This window comes from Lolium perenne, chromosome 1, assembly GCF_019359855.2.
Source record: "Lolium perenne isolate Kyuss_39 chromosome 1, Kyuss_2.0, whole genome shotgun sequence".
Taxonomy (NCBI): domain Eukaryota; kingdom Viridiplantae; phylum Streptophyta; class Magnoliopsida; order Poales; family Poaceae; genus Lolium; species Lolium perenne.
In genome coordinates, this window is record NC_067244.2 from 196,721,394 (window position 1) to 196,734,828 (window position 13,435).

Genomic DNA, 13,435 nt, shown 5'->3' on the forward strand with positions numbered 1-13,435 from the left:
CAAGCATGCGTCCCTAGACTCGGGGGCCGCACCCGATAAAAACTATTGAAGATAAAGGGAAACGAACCCGAAGACTTTAGAAGATCCAGGATCAAGCCCGGGGACTTGATTCTGAGTAGGGTAACGTTATTTTGCCATCGGCAGTTAATCAACATCGATTTATCGAGCGAAACTGGGCATGTTACTCCAATCCCTTACGTACTATCATCTTACATGACTTCACTCGGAGTTTTGAAGGACCCGATATAGAAAAAGATATTGGATGATTACGACAACTTGAAGAAAACATCGGCAGCAGAACCTTCGAGTAGTACAACTTGAGTCTACACACGGTTGTAGGCATCCGTGCCTAGACTCGGGGGGCTACTCCCATCGAGAGCGTTGGACGCGCACCCGATAAAAATGTGCTTTCAATTTCAGAATGGTAAAAAGGATCAAGTTTTTTCGGCAAATGTGGACATTCGATAGAAGACAATTCTAGTCCCTGCCCGAAGCTTTACTTCGGCAAGTCACTCGGGGGCTACTGATGTGGGCATTACCCTTCGGGTAACCAGCATTATGCTACATCCTACGTCTCATCCAGGGGCCCATGAAGATCACCCACCGACCAAGGTGGGCCAATACGTCAGTTCTAAAGGAGGAGATTCGTCTGAAGAAGGATTCTTGACGAACAAGGCAAGAAGATGTTAAACAAGGAAAGATTAGAAGTAGAACTATTTGTAACCTAGTTGTACCCGCACATAACTCTCGAGACCCGGCGTGCAATATAAGGGCTAGGAGAGGGTCTACCGAGGGACACAACCACAACAAATAGATTCATCGCAAGTCTAGAGCTAGGTCCTTAGAATCTTAGCCTCTCGACGAGATCATAATCAAAGCCTTTGGGTACCCCATTGTAACCCAATATATTCGATAATCAAGATCAGAAAGCAGGAAGTAAGGGTTTTACCTCATCGAGGGCCCCGAACCTAGGTAAATCTCTCTCCCTGTCTGCTTGGTATCCAATGTCTCGTGTCAGCCTACAAGATTTCGTCAACCCTAGGCCCCTAAAGGTGGGCATTGTCGGGGAGCACCCTCGTCACCCCCACCACCTATTTTCTCTAGGCCGCCTAGCGACCCCCACCCCCACCCCTAGGACCCCCAACCCTGAAACTCTTAGTATCTTCATTGCAAGAGTCCGCCTCATTGCCGCTGACAATGTAGACTCTGACTCTAGCTTTGTGGGCGGTCGTTGCAGCTCTCTCTTTCTCCATGACACACATACACACACTCTCTCTCCTCTCGATGTGATGCTGCCGTGGTGATCTAGGAGAAGATAAGAGCCAGGGCCCACATGGTTTTGCACTGTTTCTGACACGTGGCTCGGTCCGGTCGGCTTGACAAGCACGGTCAGCCACCATAGAGCGTTCCTATTCTCTTGCAGTTGCCGCGTGCGTCAAAAAATGAGCACTGCCAACCCTGGGCAGGTGCAACCGGTGCGGTGGCACATGGCCAACGTGATTGGTAGCACTAGAAGCTGAGGCTGACGAGGTTGTACCCTCGGCAATGCTCAAGGTTATGGACTTAGGTTTTGGGAAAGGCGACGCCCGAAGATTCCGGGAGCGAGATGGCACATACGTACCCAGGTTCACGTCCCCGGGGTGGAGGATCGCTACGTCCTGCTAGCAATCCAGTATATGAACATATGTGTACAGGGTGCCGCCGTAGGCGCATTGTATCTAGTCTAGTCTAGTCTAATCTCTATGTTGCGATATCTATGTGTCTATGTGTATTGCGTGCCGTCAAGGGGTGCCCCTGCCTAGCTTTTTATATGCAACCAGACTAGGGTTTACAAGAGTCCTAGGCTATTACATACTGGAGTTTCCATCTTTTCAGCTTTCCTTAGTCGATACTATATGCGGGTCCAGCTTGTCGAATCCTTGTGCTAGTCCACCTCCATAATCCACACCGGGTATAGCAAGAGGCCTTTGGGTGCAACAACCTATAGTCAAGCTAAGCTAACATGCTGCTATGGTTAAGAAAAATGGCTGAACGGATCGGCTCCCGTCTAGGCCGGCTCCCTCATTGCCCCGACTCGTCCTCTCATCCCTCAATTCTCCTTTGTTTTACTTACCCCTAAAAAAAAGTTTCCTTTGTTGTTCCTCAATCATCACCGACGATGGGACACTATTCTTTAATTAAGATTTCTAGCTGTTTTGAGAATGGAGGCGAAAATCTTTATTTGTTGATTTCCGCAAAAATCCTTCCACGGTTCGCAAGTTAGTACTATCTCCCTAGGTTAGTGTTTTCTTGTTGAGCAGATACCATTCGTTCTCCCCGCTCCTCGCCCATCAATCGCCATAGGGGCTCTTGCTTGCAATGCTATTTTGATTGAGATGATATTTTCCTGGACAAATGTCGTTGCTTTGTGGTTGTCACCCTCACGAGTAGTTTCTGTTATGTCCACTTAGAATTTAAGAATAATTATGCTGTTTAAGTTGCTTTTTTTTTATTTTTAAAAAAGGCGTCTCATTATTTGTGTATGGGGGCATGATTTTATTTTGTCTTGCACCGGGCCCCTCGCATTGCAGGAGCAAAATGTTGTGAGAAAATTCTAACCTTGTAGCAACAAATACCAACCCTCAGATTGGTTCGCCCTAAAGTCCCAACAAAAAGGATTTCTCTCTACACGAAACCCTTTTTTTATTATTGTTGGTTGAGGTAAACATAGACGACCTAGCTAGCCAGCTCGCAGTGTGAAACCCGGCCGACGAGCCCAGCACAGCGGTAGCGTGCTCATCCAACCACCCCCACCGTGCCACCCCACCCCACCCACGCCCGCCGACACGCGGGCCCATCGCCGTCCATACCCCACCTGTCCGTCCCCACGTCTACAAAACCGACCGCAAAGCAGGTCCAGAACCACACCGACACTGAGCTGTGCCACCCAGCGAAATATCCCCACCCGGCCGGGGGCAGTTCCGTCCGCTCGCCACGGTGAAATTCAAAAAAGCGAAAACCTCCACCGTCCGATCCGTCGACCCGTTTGAACCGACGCGCGCTGGCCGTCGGATCTGGCCCCTGCCCACCGCGGTGGTCCTCCTACGGCTATATATTCTTCGCCCTGGCCCCCAAACGCCCCTCACCCGACCCTGCCGTTCGCTTCCCCTCGCCGCCACACTCCCCACTCCCAGTGAGATTCGTCGGGTGTGTTTGCCAATCGTAAGTTTTTTCAGCCGGTTCCTTGCATTTAATTGCGGTGAATCCTTGTGGATCCGTCTGATCTGGTGCTTCGTGTGAATTGGTAATTATTTTTTCAAATTAATTTGAAATGTCGAGGGAGTTTTGGGGTGAGGAAGTGGGAAATGCGCGTGGATCTGGGGGGTTCTGTCTGGCGATTTTGGGTCTGGGGTGCGTGGATCTGGTAGTTTGGTTAGGCGCCCGAGCTTCTGTTGGGTAGATTGGAGCTTAAAGCAGCAGATCTGAGGTGCGCTGTTTAGGGATCTGGCGGAGGTGACGCATCTAGGTTTCGAAGAGATTCAGTACTAGTTCATGCAATGATTTGCCCGCGCTACAGAATCTGAAAGCCTAAATTTCTCTGTATATATTTACTTCCAGTTCTCTGGGTTTGGTCATTTGGGACAGTAATCCTCCTTAGCTATGGTTTGAAACATTATCAGTAGAGTCCTATTCGTTTGGCTGCAGGGATATAATTTTGAAGTTACTTTTCAGCCGCATCCTATCATTTGAAAATACTAGCTGAGTTTACTTTGTAAATCTTCGTACTGCGTTCCCTAGCAGTGTTGTAGAGACTGGTTCGTTCATAAGAACACCAGCTAAGCTGCACACTGTACAGTGTACACGTACTTGATGATTTGATTCAGAAACCAAAACGAGTCGGTTCTTAGCCTGTATTGTGTAAATCCAGCTGCACCATTCGTTTTCTGAAGTTTACTGCTGCACTATGCGAACCTCGCCTCACCCTGTGCATTTTTCCGATTTCCAGAGAAGATGAGGGAGATCCTGCACATTCAGGGCGGGCAATGTGGCAACCAGATCGGCTCCAAGTTCTGGGAGGTGGTGTGTGACGAGCACGGCATCGACCCCACGGGGCGGTATGTCGGCACCTCTGACCTGCAGCTGGAGCGCGTCAATGTGTACTACAACGAGGCTTCCTGCGGCCGTTTCGTGCCCAGGGCTGTCCTCATGGATCTTGAGCCTGGTACCATGGACAGCGTCCGCACTGGGCCGTATGGGCAGATCTTCCGCCCTGACAACTTTGTGTTTGGGCAGTCTGGTGCTGGTAACAACTGGGCCAAGGGTCATTACACCGAGGGTGCTGAGCTCATTGATTCCGTCCTTGATGTTGTTAGGAAGGAGGCTGAGAACTGTGACTGCCTTCAAGGTAACTCAACTTGCGTTAAATTGTAGGTTGTTCAGAATCATTAGGATAGGTGACTAAATTATGTTCCATGCCTGTGTAGTTTTCTTGGTCTCTGAATGCCTCTCATATGATATTCAGTAGAACTACTATCCACTTGGAATCATTACTTACAGTTTGTGTTTTCAGGTTTCCAAGTATGCCACTCTCTTGGTGGTGGTACTGGATCTGGCATGGGGACACTTTTGATTTCCAAGATCAGGGAGGAGTACCCAGACCGCATGATGCTTACGTTCTCTGTTTTCCCCTCACCAAAAGTATCCGACACTGTGGTTGAGCCTTACAACGCGACTCTTTCTGTCCATCAGTTGGTTGAGAATGCAGATGAGTGCATGGTTCTTGACAATGAGGCTCTTTATGACATCTGTTTCAGGACTCTCAAGCTGACCACCCCCAGCTGTAAGCAAAACTTGCTTCCCTCTTGTATTATTACTTTTTACAGATGATTATGGTCATGATATCAAGTACATCTTACAAGCTTTGACTATTTTTTTACCGCATGTCATAATATGCTTAGCACAAATATGCACTGTGCAAGTTCTGTTGTTCACATTATGCTCACTTCAGCTAACTGGAAATCGAAACATGCTGTAGTTCATTGGTTTCTTCATTACTTCTCTTTCTGGAATATGTTTCTGCAAATTATATTGTTAGAAAAGTTTTCAGCATCTTAAAAATTGTTTTGAACTCTAGGGGGCTGTTTGCGAGATGTTTGGTTTAGGGACGAGAGTGGTTGGGGATACAATTTTATTTCAGCTGGAACTAATGAAACCCACCACGTTTATAATTGCAGTTTTAAAGAGGGTTTTGTTCTTGTTATGTTGCTTGCTGTGCTGTTACAGTATTATTATCTAACATTCTGTTATTAATGCAATTTCTGCAGTTGGAGATCTGAACCATTTGATCTCTGCCACCATGAGTGGAGTAACTTGCTGCTTGAGGTTCCCTGGGCAGCTGAACTCTGACCTCCGCAAGTTGGCAGTGAACCTTATCCCCTTCCCACGTCTCCACTTCTTCATGGTCGGGTTCGCCCCCTTGACCTCCCGCGGCTCCCAGATGTACCGTTCCCTCACGGTCCCCGAGCTTACCCAGCAGATGTGGGATTCCAAGAACATGATGTGCGCCGCTGATCCTCGCCACGGCCGCTACCTCACCGCATCTGCCATGTTCCGTGGTAAGATGAGCACCAAGGAGGTCGACGAGCAGATGATCAATGTCCAGAACAAGAACTCGTCCTACTTCGTGGAGTGGATCCCCAACAACGTGAAATCCAGCGTCTGCGATATCGCGCCGAGGGGCCTGTCCATGGCATCGACCTTCATTGGCAACTCCACTTCCATCCAGGAGATGTTCAGGAGAGTGAGCGAGCAGTTCACAGCCATGTTCAGGAGGAAGGCTTTCCTTCACTGGTACACCGGCGAGGGCATGGACGAGATGGAGTTCACTGAGGCCGAGAGCAACATGAACGACCTCGTCGCAGAGTACCAGCAGTACCAGGACGCCACCGCCGATGAGGAGGGTGACTACGAGGACGAGGAGGATCTGCAAGCCGATGAAGAGTGAGGTGTGTTCTGTTCTGTGTGACGGTTAGGGGCCATCTCTGATGGCTTTGTGGCTAGTCTGAAGCCAGTGTGTGCTACTGTGTGTGTGTGGTTGCCCATGCTTGGGCACTCCTGGACTTGGTTGATGCTTTGTGAGTTTGTGTAGTTGTGTTTGTTCGGTTAATTCGTAGGCAGTTTGTGATGAGTTTATGGTGAACTTGAGATTTAGATTTTAGAACCGTAGCAGAAGTGCCTTTCTGTAAAATGGTTCTGAATCCTAATGCAACGTTTGCTGTTTTCACTTGGTTGTTGGTGTGAAATGTGATGTACCAGTAGACAGACGTATTGGTCGCCTAGGTACACAAGATCTGTACCATTCAACTAGTTGCTTCCTGGTTAATCTTGCTAATGTTTTTTTCACCTGCTACGTCTGAGGAGCTGTGGCATACTGGGTTGTCAACATCGTTTTACACTGTTTTGTTTCCTGTCTCTTGACTTCTACCGTCTGGTATCCAAGTAAACTGGCCACGCTACAACGATGGCAAACGTATTCCTTAACAGCCGTAGTATAATCGACTCAACTCACAGCAATCGTTTTCACGTCCTCACTGACCACTCCAGTTACGATTTATCTATTTCGTACTGAAAGTGAAGTCAGGTACTGCAGTGATTTCAGGACGTCTGGTCAGATTCTGCTTTTTATGAACTTTGGATCACATCACTTGTGCCATACGCCATGGGAGACGTGAAGTTCGGCGAAGGGAAAAAGTAGCCCCAAAATCTAATAACTGCCTGGGCACGCTCGTGTCTTACAGAGTGCTCCCTCGCTTCCTCCGTCCGATTAGGATCCTTCGGTCATATATTCCCACATGTAGCGGCAGACAAACCTGTTTTAGTAATACGTGGGGCAGACAAACCTGTTTCTTTCTATTTTTGGGAGGGGCACTGTGGAAGACTATATGGTGCCTGGGCACTGTGTAGCAACGTCCTTCTTCTTGACCCAGCGTGCGGCTCCCAACGCTTTCCCACGATTTGGACTAAAATCCCTAACCCCGGTACTTTCTCAGACCTTCTCTGACGCGCGTTGCTAGTACAGTCATTGGCAGAAAGAACAGTACATGGCAGAAAGAACCATATAAATCTTGTAAAGAATGCATTCACACATTCGGTTGGCAAAACCCAAAAAAGAACATCATATATACAACTGCACCATCGTCCTTTTAATGCAGCAAAACACATCGCTTGCTTTGTAACCCGTAGATGAAAATTTGGCCCCAAGTAATGGACAAGAAGTACCCTTCAACCAGGCCTCTCCCTGATGTCACCTACATGTAAATATGCCAGCGTTATTACATATGCGGGTTAATCTTGTGTTGAAAAAATACATTCCAGATTATAGTTGTGCGACAATGCAGTTTAGATCGAAAACTACATATACAATTCATCATTTGCAAACTACATATACCATAGAAAACAGTGATGTGGTTTTAAAAAAATTAATCAAGGGATGGAAGAATAACATGTATCAGAATAAAAAAATACATCAGGTTGAATCAAGAATAAACTATCTAATCTGACCCAAAACTTGTGGGAATAAAAATAGTTCATTCTTTGACTAGAATAATACATCCCATATGCAATTTTTAATGAGAAAATACATCATGTTCAATAAAATAAGTTCCGGAAAGAACCATACTGCCTAATGTGAAGCAAACTTCGAGCGATGCAAAAGTACTTTCTGTGATATAATAATACATCCTGCACAATATAATCATGAAAATACATCATGTTGGATAAAAACTTCAGGAAAGAAACCTACTGTTTAATCTGACCAAAACTTCAAGGAATATAAAAGTACATCCTATTAGGACATAATAATACATCCATATGCACATGTTTACTTACTGTTGAAGCAAAAAATCAGATGATCCCTTACTGTGCAGCTGGGAATGCTTTCAAAATCAGACCAAATCCAACCTAAATTGTATGAACACATGTGTACCAACTAATCCAGACCAAACTAAAAGTTGCATACTAGGACAAACCAGACTACAAAAATAATCCACCCAAACCCATCCAAAATAGTTCCCAGCTACCGGTTTAATCCACATTTTCGGACCCATCTGCATGTGTGCTCTGCATCAGGCAACAAGCATGCTGAGCTGCCGATGATTGCGGACAAAATTCACAAAAATACAACGCTAGTTACTGTCTAGTCATATGACCATCAGGCTTCCTCACTAAAGAAGCTTGCAATCTGCAGTAATAACTCACTGGTACTTAGAACTAGTGTCGTTCTTGCATCAGTAGCCCACAAAAAAGATAGCTTGAAGCATAAAGGAAACCAAGGATGTAATAGAGTGCAAGACCGTGAATCAAGTGTCTGGAGCGGGTTAGTTACCATTTTGGTAAGAGGCAGCTGAGCAGCAGTCATGTTGTATGGTATGCCAGAGAAGTCCTCCGTCGATTTCGTCTTGACAATCCTCGAGAAGGTGACCCTGCAACACAGCACAGCCCACGGAATTTCTCACCGGCTAGAAGAAACAACAGAGAAAGGCAAGAAAATACGATAGCGTTTCACAGAGGATGGAATTGGAAGCTTCAAAAATAATAATGATAATGGAGTGCTGCATGAGCTACCTAGTTTCCAGAAAATACATGCATTCAGATTCAAATGTATACCATTGGGAGATGTTGCACTTTGCATATAGGAGAAAAATATGTCCTAGATAGTATTGATAACAAAAAGGCATGTGATTTAGGTGCAATAAATACATACAGTGGAAAAATCCAACTAGTAATCTCTAAGAGAGTAGCATGTATTTTAGGGGCAATTTTTACATCCCGTGATAAGAAAAATACAACCCACAAAACTAGTATTCTCTAAGTCTAACACATTTCATGTATTTATATGCAATTTTTACATCCTGTGAGAAAGAGAACCTACAAACTACCTATTGTACGAGTAAATATGTAAATGCATATACAGTAGCAGAAGTTGTACATAGTAATTATTTGCAAAAGGTACATCTAATACTAGTGATTTATGGGTTTGTTACATCCATGAAGCAATTGCAAAAACCCATTGTAAAAGCTTATGGTAAGATAATAAAAGTACATCCAATGTGTAGAATAACACTGTAACCATTTGAAAAAGGATATATTTATTGTCCTAAATTTACAACTCACGGTTATTCAGTACCGCCTCTGAATAAAAATGATCAAAAATTTCGTGTGTAAAAAAATACACCCTATATACAGAATTTTGCAACTAATTCTGGTAATTTATACATCCTAGAATTGATAAACTACATCCTGATCGGCCACTATAGCTTCATAATTTAATTAGTTACATTCAAAATCAAGAGAAGTACACCTTAATCTTTCCATCATTTAGATGTGAAAAAAGCATAGAAAGTACATCCAGACTTGGGGCAAAGTTACTATTATAACATGAGAAATTCCATGCAACTGAGACATGTATTGATGGAGACGTCGGTCTAGAGTGGTAGACTGAAGAACTGTACAAGCTGAATTTACATGGTGGCTACTTTGAGGAGCTTTAAATTACCTGGAGATTTCCCCCCGACTGAGCCGTCGCTAGCCCATCACCGGACCCGCGAAGTGCTCGTCCCGTGGTGGCACAACTGACTGTACCGTATCAAGCGCGTACGGCGTGTTTCCATACCGATTGACGTGCTGCGCGGCGGCCGTAGTGTACCGACACTACCCTTCCTCCGATGAGGAGCTGGTGCTCAGGGCGGCAAACGCCACGGACAACAAGGCGAGCGCGGCCTCTCGGATCGCGGCGTCCACCTTGGGCTGGATCTTGAGCAGCGCCAGCGCGTCCTTCCGCAGCCACCAGTTGCCCGCCGACGAAGACCTTCCACGCTAGCCCTCCTCGCTGCCGGGTAACCCCTCTTGGCCATCGAATCTCCCAGAACTAGATCCTCTGACCGCTGCCCCGAGCTCGTCCATCTGATGGCGTTGTGGCTGCCCAGGCGTCGGACGACGAACGCAAACCACCGCCACCTCACTCGATTTGTCTTTCCACCGGACTATTTGCCGCCGACGAGGTAGAATCGAAGGAGGTGAGATGGAGGAGGGAGCTTGCAGGAAGGAGGTGAGGTAGGGAAAATGGGGAATTTTGGTCGGGTTGGTCGTTGACTATCATCCGGACACGCCGCTACATGTGGGAATATATGACCGAAGGATCCTAATCGGACGGAGGAAGCGAGGGAGCACTCTGTAAGACACGAGCGTGCCCAGGCAGTTATTAGATTTTGGGCAAGAAGAAACGTGGGGGACCAAACTTTCCTTTTTTAGTAATACGTGGGGCAGACAAACCTGTTTCTTTCTATTTTTGGGAGGGGCACTGTGGAAGACTATATGGTGCCTGGGCACTGTGTAGCAACGTCCAAAAGTAGCACCGTCACGTCTGACAAAGCAAAACTTACAGTTGACATATCATGCTTGCCTTGCAAGAAAGATGCCAGGCCACAGCAACACCATCACAGGTTAAATTAAAACAACACCGACAGATGCCCTAACAAAAAGGATAATTTACAGGTGTGAGGAGAAAAGCCTCAAATTAGCTATACACAAAAACGCTAAGCCACGAGTGCTAGCTAGACTACTACTACTAGAACATCGACCGTTTTTGAGGAATTAGAACATCGACTGTGTAAGTCAATGCGCATTCAAGAGTGAAGACTCATACTGGCTTGTTGCCGTGGTCGCGGCTTCTGCCCCACAGCGTCGGCCAGCAACCGATGGCCAGAGAAGCTTGTATCCTGCAGAAAGATTTTGCACGCAATTTAGATTGATATGACATAATAATTAGTTAAAAGCGATCGATACTGAGCATGCGAAAAGGTTCTGAATATATGTCTAAATTTTCCTATTTATGTGCACTTTGGTCAGATTGTCATCGCCGCTGATCCTTTTCATTCCTGGTCACACACATGACACATGGGTGGGTTGTTCATTGTTCCTGAATCTAAAGCCAACAACGTCAAAAGGTTGAACCATGTGGTCTAAAGCAGGGGTGCACTTGGAATTGTCAAAGAAACCGACATCCCGAGGAAAATGCATATAGTAGTATACTGTGTACACAGTACTGCTGATTATTGTTTGGTCCTTTCCAAAACAATTTGCTGGACAAAAGAATGTTCGTTGCCATGCACTAATTGTGTTCAGGAAAAGCTTGTTTCAAAACAATTGCGTTGAGGAAAATGTCATGATTAAGTAGCACTTGTGATAGCTGCAAAGTACTCTAATGCAGTTGCAGATTTTTCGGTGCAATCATACGACCCATGATGCGCCAAGTAGGTAGCTAAAAGTCTACAACTGCTAACGCTCACGCATGACCCGAAAAGATTAGGACATGACACTAGCAATTAGTAACATCTCTTTCGTGGGTCGTCTCTACTCTCTAGTGGACTTCACGACCAGTTCTGCGAATCAAGATGACTAGCAACAGTTGATGTGCAAAATTTAAGCTCTGCAACTTGCACAAGAAGATCGACCGCAGCTCACCTGGATTTTCCGGCAGCAGCCTTGGCCGGCGGCCCCCCTGCAGCGGAAGCCGGCAGCGTCCCCCGGCCGTGGCGCGGCGCCGTCATGCTCCTGGTGAGCAGCCCCGGCACGTAGAAGTTGAGCAGCACGCCGTCGCAGCTGCCCCCGCAGCTCCCCCGGTTGTCGCTCCGCCGCCTCCGCAGCCTCCTTTGCTTCCCTGCCGCCGCTGCCGCCTGCTGCTGCTGCTTCGACGTCACGGCGTCCTCCTCTGCGGCCACCGCCGCTGGAAGCGCCTTCGGGACGTGGCCGGCGTTGGGCGGCCTGCCGAGGGCGTCGACGAGGTCGGAGAAGGAGAGCTCGCGGTCGGAGTCGTCGCCGTCGCAGGAGAAGTCGGCTAGGAGGCCCAGCATCTCCTCCCGGCTCCTGGCGATCCGCCGCGCCCGCGCCGACATCGGCTGGCCACCTGCGAGTGCCTCCATCGATCACGCGTACCTTGCTCAGTTGCTCGTGTTGTGCTGCGGCAGCGACGGTCAGAACTGGGAACGCTGCTCTCTCAGGAAAACGACGCGCGCGCTGCCGGTGCTTATGTAGAGAAGACGCTAGCCGTGGTGCTTGCTCTGCTGCTCGTGGCTCTCTTTTCTTCTGGTCTTTCTGAAACTCTTTTTCTTCGTCAGTTCAGGTCAGGACTGATCAACGCGCGCGGTCGGTCGATCTAGAAGGCTAGGGTTTGAAGACGTGGCTTCCCGGGTACTGCTTCAGTAGCAGGATCTTTTGTTAAAAAAAAAGTTGCAGCATCTTTTTCGGAAATGCACTTTTGATTCCATATGCATATGCTTTTGTCATTGGAAAAACATTTGAAAATATTCTTAAGAATCGAATACAAATTTTGCACGTACATATCGATATTCTACGTGCGCACATCCAGTTTCACGGAAAATCGATTTTTTTGTGTGTGTCATGAGTAAAGAAGATATAGAAGTGTGCTCGTGAAGAGCTTTTTTATACACCAAATTTTGTCTTTATAGATATGACACAAGAAATGTCGGTTCTTCATGAAAGGTAACATAGAGATATACACGCGATATTTTTTATCAATTTTTTTTAACACTTTAAAATATGCTTAAAGTGAATTTTAAAAAACAAGAGCATATGCTCCCGGGAGCAAAATGCCTTGATTATTCTTTTCGCTTGGGTCGCTGTCACCCTTTTCTCTTGGGAGAGAAACTGTACCTGCAGCAAATGCATCTATGTCTGCCATTTGGAGCCTCATGCCGTCATGTGACGGACGTATTCCAGAAGAATCTCCTCTTGATGCGGTAGCGCAGCCGTGTGGCTGAATGCCTGAATCTCGCTCATCAAGATGCAGTTTTCTGCGCTCGTAAATAAATTCACTGATTCAACGTCGGTCTCCTTCAATCCTGGGTGACTTGGGTAGTTGGGTGCACCTACTCTAAAATCAGGAACCGAGATGACCGCCTCCATGTTTCCAGAACCGTTTGAACCGCAAAACCGCCGCGTACGTTCAGCACTGGCACTGTCGTCGCCGTCGGGCGAGGAGTTCGCCGCCACGGCCAGCCTACAGGAGTCAAAGAGTCTCTCGTGCGGTGTTGCTGCACGCGGTTTCGAAGACAAGGAGATCATCGGAGCACTGCGTTCGATCGGACGTTGATTTAGATCCCACTAATTGAGTGGGTGCGACGGACTCCTTCTGTTCTGAATCAAATGTCGCAGATTTATCTACTACTTATATATATGTATAGTTGTATACTAAATTGGGTCTAGATAATTCTGCCACAAGTAATTCAGGACGGAGTAAGTACTAGTAGTACTACTTTGTTGGCACATAGAAGACTCGGGGCAACACATGCACCTTGTAAGATGTAAACGCTTCTTCAAGGCAGTATGTCACGTGTATCCCGAACTTTTACTTTGTTGGTATGTAAAGCATATTGCGGAT

General features: G+C 46.8%; 2 protein-coding genes and 1 long non-coding RNA gene across 4 annotated transcripts; 1 reads left to right on the forward strand and 2 right to left on the reverse strand.

Annotated features, from left to right (window-relative positions):
• The first annotated feature begins 3,130 nt into the window (after positions 1 to 3,130).
• On the forward strand, positions 3,131 to 6,262 carry LOC127317825 (tubulin beta-1 chain). The gene is made up of 4 exons (XM_051348418.2): positions 3,131 to 3,201; positions 3,986 to 4,384; positions 4,550 to 4,819; positions 5,304 to 6,262. The coding sequence occupies exons 2-4, from the start codon at positions 3,991 to 3,993 to the stop codon at positions 5,981 to 5,983; spliced, it is 1,344 nt and encodes a 447-aa protein (XP_051204378.1). The 5' UTR covers positions 3,131 to 3,201; positions 3,986 to 3,990; the 3' UTR covers positions 5,984 to 6,262.
• An 899-nt stretch (positions 6,263 to 7,161) lies between these two features.
• On the reverse strand, positions 7,162 to 10,118 carry LOC127310290 (uncharacterized). Of its 2 annotated transcripts, none has more exons than XR_007857362.2 (3): positions 9,533 to 10,118; positions 8,363 to 8,459; positions 7,162 to 7,286 (listed from the first exon to the last, which is right to left on the reverse strand). It is a non-coding gene; the product is annotated as an uncharacterized lncRNA (long non-coding RNA). The 2 variants fall into 2 exon arrangements; XR_011750663.1 differs by lacking the exon at positions 7,162 to 7,286 and adding an exon at positions 7,361 to 7,719.
• Positions 10,119 to 10,461: 343 nt separating this feature from the next.
• On the reverse strand, positions 10,462 to 12,165 carry LOC127317834 (uncharacterized). The gene is made up of 2 exons (XM_051348424.2): positions 11,500 to 12,165; positions 10,462 to 10,754 (listed from the first exon to the last, which is right to left on the reverse strand). The coding sequence occupies exons 1-2, from the start codon at positions 11,955 to 11,957 to the stop codon at positions 10,676 to 10,678; spliced, it is 537 nt and encodes a 178-aa protein (XP_051204384.1). The 5' UTR covers positions 11,958 to 12,165; the 3' UTR covers positions 10,462 to 10,675.
• Between the last annotated feature and the right edge of the window lie 1,270 nt (positions 12,166 to 13,435).